At 37.2% G+C, this 14,189-nt stretch overlaps 2 protein-coding genes across 2 annotated transcripts; one reads left to right on the plus strand and one right to left on the minus strand.

Moving 5' to 3' along the window:
• Nucleotides 1-1,698: 1,698 nt before the first annotated feature.
• Nucleotides 1,699-7,205, plus strand: LOC147494335 (uncharacterized). The gene is made up of 4 exons (XM_086568829.1): nucleotides 1,699-2,210; nucleotides 2,801-2,961; nucleotides 4,602-4,914; nucleotides 6,372-7,205. The coding sequence occupies exons 3-4, from the start codon at nucleotides 4,633-4,635 to the stop codon at nucleotides 6,981-6,983; spliced, it is 894 nt and encodes a 297-aa protein (XP_086424955.1). The 5' UTR covers nucleotides 1,699-2,210; nucleotides 2,801-2,961; nucleotides 4,602-4,632; the 3' UTR covers nucleotides 6,984-7,205.
• Nucleotides 7,206-12,591: 5,386 nt separating this feature from the next.
• On the minus strand, nucleotides 12,592-13,284 carry LOC147494336 (uncharacterized). Its single transcript, XM_086568105.1, has one exon. It carries the CDS (start codon nucleotides 13,282-13,284, stop codon nucleotides 12,592-12,594), a length of 693 nt encoding a protein of 230 aa, XP_086424231.1.
• Nucleotides 13,285-14,189: the final 905 nt, after the last annotated feature.

A 14,189-nucleotide genomic window follows, 5' to 3' on the forward strand; every position in this document is an offset into this window, starting at 1 on the left:
GATATTCTAATGTGATGTCTCTAGAACTACTATAGAATCGGCAGGTCATCATTAATAAGATGTAAGACATACATTCTTGGTAGAAAGCAAGACGTAAAAAGGACTGTGAGGATGTGGCACTTAACCCTTACTCCTACAAATCAGGTCACATAACCACCTTGAAGGAGAGTTTCAGTTTAATCCATAAGTGAAGTAGAACTTGTCAACTTGGAATGGATGGGTTGTACACCAAATCACCAACAAGTATTAGAAACAAATCACTCACATTTGTGTAATGCTGTTATCAATTCTTTATTCAACATTGGAGGGGAGGGGAGGGGGGAGTGAAGGGGGGGGAGTTGTATATTTGAACTGTCTGCTATTGAACATTAGGCTACAATAACATCATATTCCAATCAACTCCGACACAATTTTATGAGCCTGGAATCATTAGGCCTACATTTACCAACAAGGCAACAACAAACAGGGACGGACCCAGGATTCTAAACTAGGGGGTGCGAGATTATGTGCACACCCCATCCCACCCCCCAAAAAAATAAAAGTATGCAATTTTTTTTTTTTTTTTTTTTGTCAGAAGTTCTAAACAATAAATATTAACAAAATTATCCATTTATTTCAATTTACAAAACTAAATTGCGTGGACTACTAAGAATTTAATATTGACTGACAAAATTAACTACTTAAGCACTTAAGCCATTAATTGATACTACTATGTCTATAAATATCTACATAATCTAGTCCACAAGTCTACAACAATTCAACAAATTGTTAACTTCTTATAATACTATAAGTCTATATAACCTTACTATTATGTGGAGAAAACTATAAAAGATTAACATTGAAAGTAAAAAATTACCTTGTTTTGTTTTGTTATATTTTTGTTTTTTGTTTTTTTTAAGTGGAAATTTTATTGATAATGATAACGAGTTTTACAAATAATTATGACAATCGTTATGTTTATATATATCTACATAATCTAGTCCACAAGTCTATAACAATTCAACAAATTGTTAACTTCCTATAATACTATAAGTCTATATAACCCTAGTATCATCTGGAGAAAACTATAAAAGATTAACATTGAAAATAAAAAATTACCTTGTTTTGTTTTGTTTTTTGTTTTTTTAAGTGAAAATTTTATTGATAATGATAACGAGTTTTACAAATAATTAGGACAAGCGTGGAACAAGCTGCGTTGCAAGTTCTTTATGAATTTGTTTTTTGTTTTTTGTTTTTTGTTTAGGTTGAGGTTTGACGCTTGTTTAAGAATTGAGAGTGAAAGAAATGAGGGAGAGCTTACGGGTTTGTTATAGGTGATTAGAATTATACAAACTGACCGGGGGCCTTTGACTATTTGTTTTAGTCTCATTAACCCATCAAACTTTCAAAGACATATTTGTCCATCTTTAATGGTTTTGGACTCAAAATAAATAATAAATGATAATTTTATAAGGGCAAAAAGAGAAGTAAAAAAAAAAAAACGTTGGTTTATTGGAATATTTTTTATTAGTTTTTTTTTTTCATACTATTTTTTTTGTTGATTATATTCTCACTATAGTTGTGAAAATTTTGGGGGTACGATAGTGAAAGTTTGCTAAAAAAATTAGGGGGTGCGAGTCCGTGGTAGTGGGGCTTTTCTAATCTCAGGGGTGCAACTACCCCTACACGCACCCCCTATATCCATCTATGACAACAAACTTACAAACAATTTTTCCAAACAAAAAGAAAAAGAAAAAAATTTATACCAACACACATCCATGTTTATTTACATGACACTAGGCTGCCTAAACATCAAAATCAGCATTTTTATTCTCCCGCATTCTGTTGCTCTAGCGTAGCATCTTCTGCAATCTTCATTTCGACCTGGAGGAAGGTCTCAGGCTGACCACGCACGTTTACATGGATGTCCCTAGTCATTTTGCATAGAAACAGGGTTACCTCCCCAGCTGCCATCACATTGTCAATTCGAACTGCATGGATCCTGTATCGATGAAGGAACAACGCATTGTTGTAAAGGAGGTGGACTCTTCTACCAGGAATAGGCCCAGCTAGTATGTATGGTTCGGGTCCATATCTCCTCCAGAATCCTTTATTTCTAACAACAAATTGTGTTGCCTCAAATTTTCAATTCTTTCGATGGTTATAAGAGATCACTATCTGCACACAGAGGGAAGCCTGTTAAGGAATATTTACAACTTCATTGTAGTCAGGTGAGTCAACTGGAACACATTCATTGTGGTGTATTGTTAGTTTATATTGTACCTAGTTATTACCAGCTAAGTAATATTGTTTTTAATTAATAATAATTAAAGTTAAGAGAAGCTAACTACAACTGTTTTTCCTGTGTTTGATTTTCAATTTGTGAAGTTGATATTTGCAAATTTCTTAGCAGTATTATTTTGTAATGTAGATGGGTCGTGTTTTCAAATTCATTTTGCTCCGAAACTACTAAATTTAATGATAGATGGTTTATTTATTTATTTTGAACGATAGCTGTGACCACTACCTGTATTCCTTAATCAAAATCTTACATAGATTGTTCCTCTTATATCCTCTTCAATGATTCTAGACAATGGTTCACATAGATGAAATGTTGACATGCTAAATTTCATGTATTATTTGTGGACATATGATGATATCTTGTGAGCATTCATATTTCATATTTGCGCTTTTGTAACCGAGTAGTAAAAGTAAAACCATTATTTTATTAAAGTTTTCCCTTAAGATAGCGGGAACCAGTTTTAAGTTGTCAATGGTGGAAAGGCTTTCCGTCTTACAAGTAAAGCTGCTGCTTTAGCAGAAAGGCAGAAAGTGGAAAAACGAATTCAACATGTTGACGTTAAAATGAGGCGTAGAGCAGCTGGGTCGCCGAAGAGCATGAGAAGATGAAAGATGATTCTACCACATCTGAGAAAGCTAGGGAAATCAAGAGGATTCAACATTATTTGCCAGCTGTGACTTGTGAGTATCTATCTTGTGAAATTTTAAAAATTTATGGTGGGCATGTATGCCTATGAATACTCTGTAGAGTGGAGGAGCCCCACTTAACCTACTTTAGATTCAGCAGCATATAACTAGGTGAAAATTTATGACTTCTCAAAGTTCCTGCTACCTTCATTTTTTTTCCTTTTTCCCCTTGTACTTTCTTGCATTTTCCATTATTAATACAATAGTAACTTATCTAGCAAAAAAAAAAACTTCGAACTCCACTATGCAAGATCGTTTGATCCTTGAGTTGAATTTTTTCTTTTTTCTTTTGATATATATAATATATATATATTCTGGAAAGAGGATTGTTATAAGCCACTAGCTATATCATCATTTACTACGTGCTTAAGCACAATGATCAGAGCTATAAATACTGGAATCCTTAACACCCTTTTCCCTGGTGAAGGTGGGAATCGGACTAAAGAGGCTTGACCAGTTAGCTTCGGGACACATCTATATAGTCATATCACATGCTTAGCATAATGATAGTTTGAAGTTGAAGGTATAAATTTGTATCTATCAAAAGAAAGGTTTGATGATGATTCAACCTGGAATTTTCTCTAATAATAGAAACTTGCAACTCCCAAATTCAGCTTAAATTCATGCCATCTCCAGATATCTTCTTGAGTTGTTAGTTTGGAATGCCTTCGAATTTCAAATGACGTTGAAGATTTCCTGCACCATAGCTTCATGGATAATTATAAATAATCGAGAGCTGTTGTCCTAGAACCTAAAATGGTGCACAGGCGTAAAAGTCGTACTAATCTAGCTAGCATAGATTCTGGTCCTGAAAGGAGTTTTAGAAAAAACATCTGCTCGCGACTCCTAGGCATCCAAAATAGTAGTTACTGTTCCAAACAAATGACCAGACCTCAGATCGAAATAATAGTTGTCTAAGGAAATAACTAGAAGAAATGGCAATGATTTACGAGGTCTAGAACATTTCTCTTAACCAAACTAAGGAACGGTCAGATTTTTTGTCGTAAGGAAACTCCACCTGCTCAAGCTGTCTTGGAGGTATCTTTTCTTTGGTATTGGCCTTCCATATATCCAGAGAGGAAGGATTATAGGTTTAGGGACTTGGTTCTCCATTGGGAACTTCTTATTACTGGTGACTAATTAGTTAGTGCCCATTCTTGAGGGTGCACTGCTTTTTGTAATATGTTGTGTCGTTATAGGTGAGGCTCTCACTCCCTTTGTACTGTCTCTACGTTTATTATATTTCAATAAAATGCACTTATAAAAAAAAAAAGCTAAGTAACCAGAAAATTATACAGAGGGAAGTTCTGCAACTCTGTATTCCCTGGTTTCATAAACTTGGAGCTTTCCAAAAAGAAGGTAGAACAAGGTCTCCCTAATAGCATCCTTAATCAGAAAATGCTTCAAAGTCAGATAAAAATATATGTTCAAGGGAGTTTGAGTCAATACTAGTTATGTAAGTGTTCATAGGTCATTAAATCGATGGTCTACCTATATTGATTGTCCTAGGATTTGGTAAGACTTATCTGAGATAATGTACGTAACTATAGTGTACTATATATTATGTATGTAACAAACATAATGTAACCCTAACAAATAATATGTTCTAATTATATGCTGTTTGCATTTTGTAGAGGTCTTTCTGGTGGTTTACTCCGTATCATTATGCCACGTAAACCGGACATTGCTTGGAAGTATGGAAAATCTTTTGATGATAGCAAGAAATCTCAGTGCATTTACTGTAAGAAAATTATGAAGTATGGTGGTGTTAGAAGACTGAAAAAACATTTGGCTGGGCAAGGGAGTGATGCAGAAAACTGTAAGTTGGTTCCTTTTGAAGTGTGTATTTTGATGCGGAAACTCTTAACGGATCTTTGGAATCAAAGTTATCGGAAGTACGTGGAAAAGGATCATAGGGAAAGGCTGTCGGTTCATCCATTAGTCCCGGTTTGTTCGCTAATGCTCTATTATCTCATCTTCCTTTAACTCTATAATTGCTAGTATATTTTACGTGCACATGAACACCTTAAGTTAATGTAATTGAACATGCTGATGGTAGTTCGACTTTGTTCCCCTCACTTGAAGTTCATATTAGCTTCTTCTACTTCGTACTATACTCTTGAAAATTAAGTATATTTTATATATATAGTAATCTAGTTAACTTTCTATGTCAAACGTTTCCAGGGACAGTTTAGATATTACTATCGATATTCAAAAAATGTATACAGTTGGGCGCTATGGAAGAACTCAAACTTTACTTATTAAAAACACAGAAGAGTTCTCCGACCTAACATTTCACATAGCTCAAAGTTTAAACACAAACCTAGAAATGAAAGGGCTGTAGTGTTCCAAGTTCCAACCAAGAATTTCCATTGCTTAAGCGCAAAACAAAAATATGAACTAGTCTACTAGGACTCTGTGTATATCATATTGTTTTTAGCAATATTATGGACTCTTTTTTCTGTTTGGAACGACATTACAGTAATGTTGGGTGCTGTATATAGTTAAAATAAGATTATATATATATTAGAATATTATTGCAATATTTGACTCACTTGGTTGAGGAGGTATTTTTAAATATGTTCATTTCAGCTGGCGTTTATTGGACGTCAAAAAAAGGCGAACTGACTTGGGGAGTGGAATTTGGGTATCACGTTAGAAATTTGATTATTGTTGCTCTTTGCGAGTTGGAGAAACAGGTTTTATGTTTGAAAAGCTGAAGTGATTTAAGGGTTAGGTTTTCTGTTCAGATTGGGATTTTTGGGTCTTCCTTTGTAGGCTATTTTTTTAAGACCTTTTTGGTTGGTATATTTTTTTCCCCTGATCCACCCAGGCGCCCAGACCGCCTAGCAGCCTGCTGGACTGCACAGCATAGATCACTTGGTTGCCCGCCTAGTAGGCCTAACCGATTTTCTGACGTACTAGAGGTCTGGGCATGTCGGCAAGGCACTGCCTAGCGCCTAGGGACCTTCCAAGCATCCGCCTAGGCCGATTTTTAAAACACCGGTAAAGACTGGAACCAGTGAACTTAATGTCGATTAGTCCTGTGGCAGTGGGATCCTATATTTGTGGTAAAAAAAACCAGGGAAGTGGTATTCCATGGTTGCTTTCCCTTGCAGCTAAACTATTTTCAGTTGCATGTAGACTTTTGCCACGACTAACCACAGCATTAGTTGAAAAGAAGTTGTTAGATTCAGGATTTGGTGCTGATTGCATATATGCCTACGGCATATTAAGAATATGATTTGATAATAACAGTATTTGTAAATGAAATTCAACTTACATCAAGTGCTTTGCTCTGCTTTTCTTATTCTCTGTTTCATATAATGTACATTCTTTTGATTCAATTTCAGTAAGCATAAAGACATTTTATTATGGAATTATATTTATATACATGTTTGCAGATGACGGGGCTTGCACCTGAAGGAACCGTGTTCACCCCTAGAGATGAATACTGTCTGTTGTTTCTGCAGAGTAAGAGAGATTCTGTCCCAATACAATCCCCCTACATCATCAACTCCCCAGTGAATATCTACTTGACCAGACCCGATCACATTTTTCAAGTAGGGGAATACTTTTACATGTACATTCTGCACCTTGGTGCTAACATGATCAGAAGATACGACGAATTTGGTGGTTATTGGAGGCTAACAAAGGAACTGCATTCGATATTTGACAATGAAAATCAGCTACTCGGGCATAGAACCAAGTATTTGTACAAGAACAATTGCCTTGAGCATAAGTATTCAATGGAAGTTTGGTCCTTATTTGAGGAGGGGGCTGCCCCAAAACATAAAAATGACACAACTCTTTTGTTTTGCCGTCTATTGCAAGATAATTGGTTGCCAAGTTGGAGAGAACAGAGATCTAGAATCATGGCTGCAGCAGCTGCAGTTGCAGAGGGTGGAGTTTTAGCAGAGGCACTCGAGGGAGGAAGGCTGGCAGCTGCTGCAGCAGAAGTGGCTGCAGCACAAGAACAAGGTCATGCCAACCTCGATGCTGCGCGGCAGCAGTGACGAAACTTGTACAAGCAACCAAGCTGTTGCTTTAAGCGAACCAAGTATTAATTCTTGGGAAGACGTGTTTAATTGTTTTGATGCGGAAAGGATTGATGATACGGTGTTTTGGAACAGGATCCAGTTACATATTTATAATGATTATGTTTATTGTTTCAGTTGCAATAACGGGTCTCCTAATGTTAATGTATAAATGCAGAAAAGACTTTCTTTTGCCAGTTCTATTTCGAGTTTCTAATCTAGGACTGCGTAGTTTATCACATTTCAACTGTTGTAATTTAAGTGCTAGCGGTAAAGCACTACAAGTCAAGACTTTTGTGCCTCCATCGCGTCCGGCTGTGGCCATGCCACTATTAATATAGGTGCCTCTGGAATTGGCCACTCGTAATAATCCGGGAGAACCATGCACTCACCTAGCTGTCAAACTATGTCAAGATCTTCCACTGAGAACTCTCTGGCGGTTGACAGTAAACCCAAGCCCGAACCCAACCCGACGCGACTCGGCTCGGTTCGGTGCGGGCGGGCACGTGTGGCTTTGGGTGAGTTCTCCCTTCTAACACAAAAGCATTTGTACCCTAAGGGCACGCCCTTATGGTAGAGGAATTCCTCATATACCTCACTTGCTAGTGGTGGTTAACCAATGTGGGACTAAACACAATGCACTAAAGTGGAGAGAACACACATAATTCATCTCCTCCACTTTGCACACACTCACAAGTATTTCGAAATACTCTTAGAGATTCCAACAATCTCCCACTATTTCAAAATACTAATAGTCCCCCACTATTTTAGAATAGGATATTACAAAAAAAATGGGTTAACGAAATACCAGAGAGAATCGAAAAAACAATACATAAGATACTGGTGCTTTGCGGGCTTGAACCAGTCATAGGATAACATGTCTTATAATACGTGAAAGTGGTGGATTAAAAAATCTTTGAACCAACATTCCCTTGTAGTAAAATAGATCACATGCACCCACATTGCTCTTTCATTATATGCCTGTTCTGCAGTGTTGTGCTTTTTGGCCCTTACGCTGCCTGTGTTCCATGAATGTTCTAGAGTACTTGCCTGAATACTCATAAGAACCGACCCAGTTCTACATTCACGTAGGTGGATATCCATCAAGTGTACATTGCAGTTAAAATACATTATCTCATAAAAAAAAATGGACTATGGATTCCAATAAGAGTAAAATAACTCATCCTTTTCTCATTGCAATTCAAATTATACAAAGTATACAAAAAAATGCTATCTAGTCATAGGGTGGGACGTCTCAAAGAAAGACAATAGCATACCGTGAGCGGACGAGGTGACTTGTTTTCCTTTTGAACCTACTTCATGGGATCTCCAATCACATAGGTGGGGTTGCCGTCGGTGTAAGCCCCCTCTATCTAAGGCAAAAGTCCCATCCCCTCGACGTTTCAACCACTTGTCTCCCTTAAGTTTTTTGTCGGAGGATCGGCCAAATTTAACTCGACCTCACATAATCTAGAGCCACAACTCCGATTCCAAAGATTCGCTTTATAGACCGGAAGTCTCGACGGATATGCCTGCTTTTCCCATTATACAATTTGCTCTTTGCCTTTGCTATTGCAGCCTGACAGTATAGGTCCAGCTGGAGGTGGTTTTGTACCAATAGGAAGATCTGCCAAGAGGTTTCTAAGCCACTCAGCCTCAGCACTTGCTTTATCTAAAGCAATAAGCTCGGACTCTATGGTTGAACGAGCTATCAAGGTCTGCTTAGAAGATTTCCAAGCGATTGCACCTCCACTAAGAGTGAAAATATAACCACTAGTGGACTTCATATCATGAGAATCAGATGTCCAGTTTGCATCACAATAACCCTCTATCACAGGTGGAGTTCGTCTAAAACGTATGCGTAATTCAGTGTTCCTCTCAAGTACTTGGCTAGTCTCTTTAACGCACTCCAATGTTCTTTGCTAGGACAATGAGTGTATTTGCTCAACCTACTAACTGCATAACCAATGTCAGGTCTAGTGCAATTCATCAAGTACATGAGACTACCAATAATTTGGGCATATTTAGACTGAAGGACACTATGTTGAGCATTTTTCTGAAGTTCACTAGTTGCCTCATAAGGTGTCGACACAGGCTTACTATCATAAAAGTTAAACTTCTTCAAAAACTTCTCAACATAATGCTCTTGTGAAAGCATATAGCCATCACTGTTTTTGATGATTTTGATTCCAAGAATCACATAAGCTTCTCCCAAATCCTTCATTTCAAATTGGGAGGATAAGAATATCTTGGTGTTTCTCACAACATCAAGGCTAGGACTCATGATTAACATGTCGTCCACATATAGACAGATAATCACATATGTATTCACATCAAAAGATTTAAAGTAAATACATTTATGGCAAATTGGCATATTTCACCCTCGAACTTGTCAAGTTTTACCACTTACCCCCCTAAAGTTCAATTTAGGCAATTTTAACCCTGTACTTGTAAAACGTATCCACCTTCATATTTCCGGTTCATTTCCGGCACCTGAAGAGTGACGTGGATTAATTTTTTTCTTACGTGGAATTTCTAATTTTGAGATGTATCAAATTCTTGCACACTCAGCACACTCTGGTCAAGTCAAGTCAACAAAGACATGAGAAAATCACGTGACCTACCAACAAAACCACTCGCGCGCGCACAAAAAATTATTCCCTCTCGTATTTTCTATCCCCAAATCCCCAAATACCTGATTTGAAACCCAAATTCACAAATTTTCAAATTGAAACCATGGAAAATCTAAATTGAAACCCTAGTTCACTGTTGTTGCTCAAATTCATCATTTCTGCTCAAACTCTTCATTGTTGCTGCTCAAACTCATCATTTCTACTCAAATTCTAGATGTCTATATCTAATTCTACCACATCTGTGAACTCTCGAGGCAACTCCCAATTCCGAACCGTTTGCTATTGTGGACTTGAACCCAAGTTATGGATTTCTCAGACGCCAATGAACCCCGAAAGAAGATTTGTTGGGTGTAGAAAGTTTCCACACCCAGAAAGGTGTTTATTCTTTGTCTGGGTTGATCCACTGGCAGGGAATGATCATGAAGTGATTATTGCATAACTGAGAGCTGAAATTGTAGAATTGAGAGCTGAAATTGCAGAACTGAAGAAGAAGAACGAGAAGAAGAAATGGATTATAGTGTTTGTTTTTGCTTACTTGTTGTTGTCCTGGTTGAAGTGAATTGTATCGACTTTAAAGATTGAATGTATTGACTGGTTGAGTTTGAATGTATTAACTGGTTGAAGTGATTTTTGAGATGTCTTTGGAAGTATGTTTTATGCAAACCTTACTCATTGAGTTTTTAGATGATATGTGGATGTGAACCATTCTGAGTAGTAGAGAGCATTAGAGTCGGTAGTGTCTGTTTGTTCTGAATGAAACAAGCTATAGATGATGAGAGCATTAGTGTCTGTTTATCAATTTGTTCTGAATGAAAAAACAAACCAAATTTGTGCCTCCTGCTGTTCAAATGAGATAGACATCACATTCCACATTATAAACTTAGAATTGAGCAAATTGAATGGTAATCTTTTCCAGAGCAACATAACTTAAAGGCACAGAGCAACAGAGCAACAGAGAAACATAACTTAAAGGCACAGAGCAATAGAGCAACATAATACATAACCAAAATACTGACAATTGTTCCAACAGAGCAACATAACTTAAACAGAGAAACATAAAATAGCTTTGTTCCAAAATACAGAGCAACATTAAACATATCAACATCAAACAACTTTGTTCCAAAATACAGAACCAAAATACTGATAATTCCTACTGACAATACTAACAATGCCTACTGACATAACCAAATTAAATAGAGGTGTTATATCCTCCAATTGGTCTTGGTCTTGGTCTTGGTCTTATAGCCCGTACCCTGAGGCTTAATACCCAAAGTCTTTGTTGATCTTGTATTCTTGTATTCAAGAATCACAGCTGGAGTTAATACAACTTTTCTAGTAGGAAATTTAGGTGCAGCTAATGCTTTTGTCCCCTGTGTCTACGGTGATGTTTTTTTTCAAGTGAGGCTTTAGGGGCTTTAGGTGCGTCTTAGGTTTGGACTTGTATCCAAAATCACAGCTTTGCCTTTGGGTTGTTTACCTTTGGGTGCAGCTGATGCTTGTGTCTCAGTAAGAGCAGCTGATGACCTTGTATTCTTGGCAGGACTTGTAGCAAGAATCACAGCCTTGCCTTTGGGTTGTTTATCTCTGGGTGTAGATGATGCAGATTGTGAAGCAACAACTGGATTTGATGGTTCTGTCATAGTTGGGACCTACAAATATGACATGTGTGTATATGTATGAACTATACAAATTAAAAACAAAACCAATAAACAGAGCAATACCATATTTACCAATAAACAGAGCAAGACTATACCACATTCTCTTATACTTTTAAGTCTCCCTCTTATAAATGTAGTGTTATCAGCTTTCATTTTTAAAAGCTCCAAGCCGCTTTACTTTTTAAGTCTCTGCTTTCTCTTAAACAAGTTATAAATTTCTGATTTCTAGCAAACTTTAATTTTCTACACATAGCAAGTTAGGCTATATATGGCAGTACACAGTGAAGCAGAGACAAATAAAGGAGTTGTAAAGGAAGTACTAAGAAGTTGTAAAAGAGAAGAAGAAGTGTACTCAGAGACAAATAAAGGAAGTACATGATACTACTAGAAATAGAGCAATACCATATCATTTTTGGATCTGCTTTTAGGATTTGTTTTACTTTGAGGTGGAGTCATTGTACTTGGAGGTGCATTACTTGGAGCCAGACTTGTGGGGGGTACTTGGAGGTGGAGATGTTGTACTTAGAGCAGCTGTACTTGTGGGGGCACTTGGAGGTGGAGTTGCTGTACTTGTGGGGGCACTTGAAGGTGGAGCTGTTGCACTGGAAGGTGGAGCTGTTGCACTTGGAGATCAAGATTTGGAGTCGCAATACTTAGGGCCTACAAAAAAAGCATTATTGACCCAAAAGTAAACAAATTAAATATCATATGTTTAAAGATAAGAATGGCATTATTGATACCTGTTTATTCTTTGATCTCTTTTGTGGTGGTGCACTTGTGTTCCCCTCTTTGTTTTTTCTTTTCACCTTCGAGTAGATATAAATATCCAAAATAACCCAAACAACAATATAAGTCAATAATGTAAATATCCAAAATAAAAATAGAAATAATAAAATAACCACTTACAGTCAATTTAGGTTGCCTTTGAGTTGGTGCAATAGGCTCTTTGCATCCTTTCTTGTTATGCCCCATCTCCTTACAGTTAGAGCACCTCATATGTTTCCCTATCCTTGAAATTTGTGGTCCCTTCTTTGGTGACTCATGTGGGTCCTTCAACCTATTTCTTTTGGGTCTACTAGGCATTCTTTTTGCCTTTAGAAGCAACAATTTTATACATTTGGTCTTCACCCATTGTACTTCTCCATTCAAAGGTTTTATATGTTCTTCATAAGCATGCTTAACTGTCTCAACGTTATACCATGTCTGCACAAAATTGTCCACCCTCTTGGTAGCTTTAAAGATGGCAGAAATTGCATGACAACATGGAATCCCAGTAAGAATCCACTCTTTGCAGCTTCAAATCCTCTTTCTTAGGTCAACTGAATATCCATCATTCTCATTACTAACCTGAAAATCTTCAGCCCCATGGTATATGCACAACCAGTCTCTACTTGCCATCTTGTTTTCTTTAATGGTTTTCCTAATTCTTGGAGCAAACACATCAGTCCACTTCTGCATTGCTTCCCTCTTTTTTTGCATCCTGTTTACTATATAAATCCTGATGTCCTCCAACATATGAATTAAGGGCTTGAGCCTTGCTCTAATAATACAACTATTAAAACACTCACTCATATTGTTCTCAACTGCATCACAAGAAGATGTATCCAACTGAAAAGCTTTACACCACTGTTCTTGATTTTGTTTGGTCCTTAAGTACTCTGCTGCATCAGCTGACACTAATTCAATCATTTTCATGTTCCTCTCATAAATTGGAATGGTGGTACTTCTAGCAGTCATCCAAAAAAGTCCTTTTAACATAGAACCATTAAATCTCTTCCTAAAATTGGCATATACATGCCTTGCACAACACCTATGTTCTGCCAATGGCAAAAGTGTGTGCACTGCATCAACCAACCCCTTCTGTTTGTCTGATATAATAGTCCACCCAAACCCATCTGCCACACCAATGTCATGAACCAACAAATTCACAAACCAGAACCAAGAATCATTGTTTTCACCCTCAACTACAGCCCATGCAATTGGATACATTTGATTATTCCCATCCCTACCCACATTTGTCAACAATTCACCCTTTATATAACCCTTCAAAAAACAACCATCCAACCCTATCACAGGTCTACAATGCACCCATCCCTTTTTTAGAGCATCTAGTCATACATAAAACCTTCTAAAATATTTTGGTGAATTAAGCTCATTTGTAGCACTTTCACCCTGCACTCTAACAGTACTACCTGGATTTCTTGTCAGCAACTCATGAGCATAATCATAAACCTTGGCATAGTGATCTATCATAACTGAATCCCTCTCCCCCAATGCAAACTTCTTAGCTCTGGAACATTGATTCAATGAAACATTGATTGCATATGTATGCAAAACAGAAGCTACAAAGTCCTCTAGCTTCCACCTAGGGTTGGCAAGGATTTGAGTCTTGTACTTCTTAGAAAGCCATCTAGCATTGCAAAATTTGGCATTGAAATCCCTATTACATTCATGCAAATCATTTAGTGATTTAATCTGCCAGCTATACTCAACTTGCATTGGACTGGCATGACATCTCCATTTACATCCTTCACCACAAATAGCAGTTACCCTATTTGATTCATTCTTTATAAACTTAATTGGGTAGCCATTTGCCACTCCATAATCTCTTAGACAGTCCTTGAACTCATCTTTACTTGTAAACCTCATACCCAAAGCAGGTTCAATTGTAAACATATTTGTCATTGTATTAAATGTGGGCCAACTCTTCTTTTTCTTTCTACAAACCTCTGGTTCTACTGCTTCATCTTCTTCATCACTCTCTGATGGGCTGCAATCTCCATCTTCTCCATACTCACTATCATACCCAGTGTGCTCTGTTTCTTTAGACAATGCCATATCAGGAACCACATCTGGAGGAGCACTAGTCCCTTCACCATTTATGTCATCTGCAA

The sequence above is a fragment of the Coptis chinensis genome, chromosome 6, assembly GCF_015680905.1.
Source record: "Coptis chinensis isolate HL-2020 chromosome 6, ASM1568090v1, whole genome shotgun sequence".
NCBI classification, from domain to species: domain Eukaryota; kingdom Viridiplantae; phylum Streptophyta; class Magnoliopsida; order Ranunculales; family Ranunculaceae; genus Coptis; species Coptis chinensis.

Excerpts from the sequence above, each read along its gene's own strand:
- LOC147494335 (XM_086568829.1), top strand. The coding sequence starts at position 4,633 with ATGCCACGTAAACCGGACATTGCTTGGAAGTATGGAAAATCTTTTGAT. Across the intron at positions 4,915-6,371 it reads CGGTTCATCCATTAGTCCCG|ATGACGGGGCTTGCACCTGA; the intron begins GTTTGTTCGCTA and ends ACATGTTTGCAG.
- LOC147494336 (XM_086568105.1), bottom strand. The coding sequence starts at position 13,284 with ATGTATCCAATTGCATGGGCTGTAGTTGAGGGTGAAAACAATGATTCT.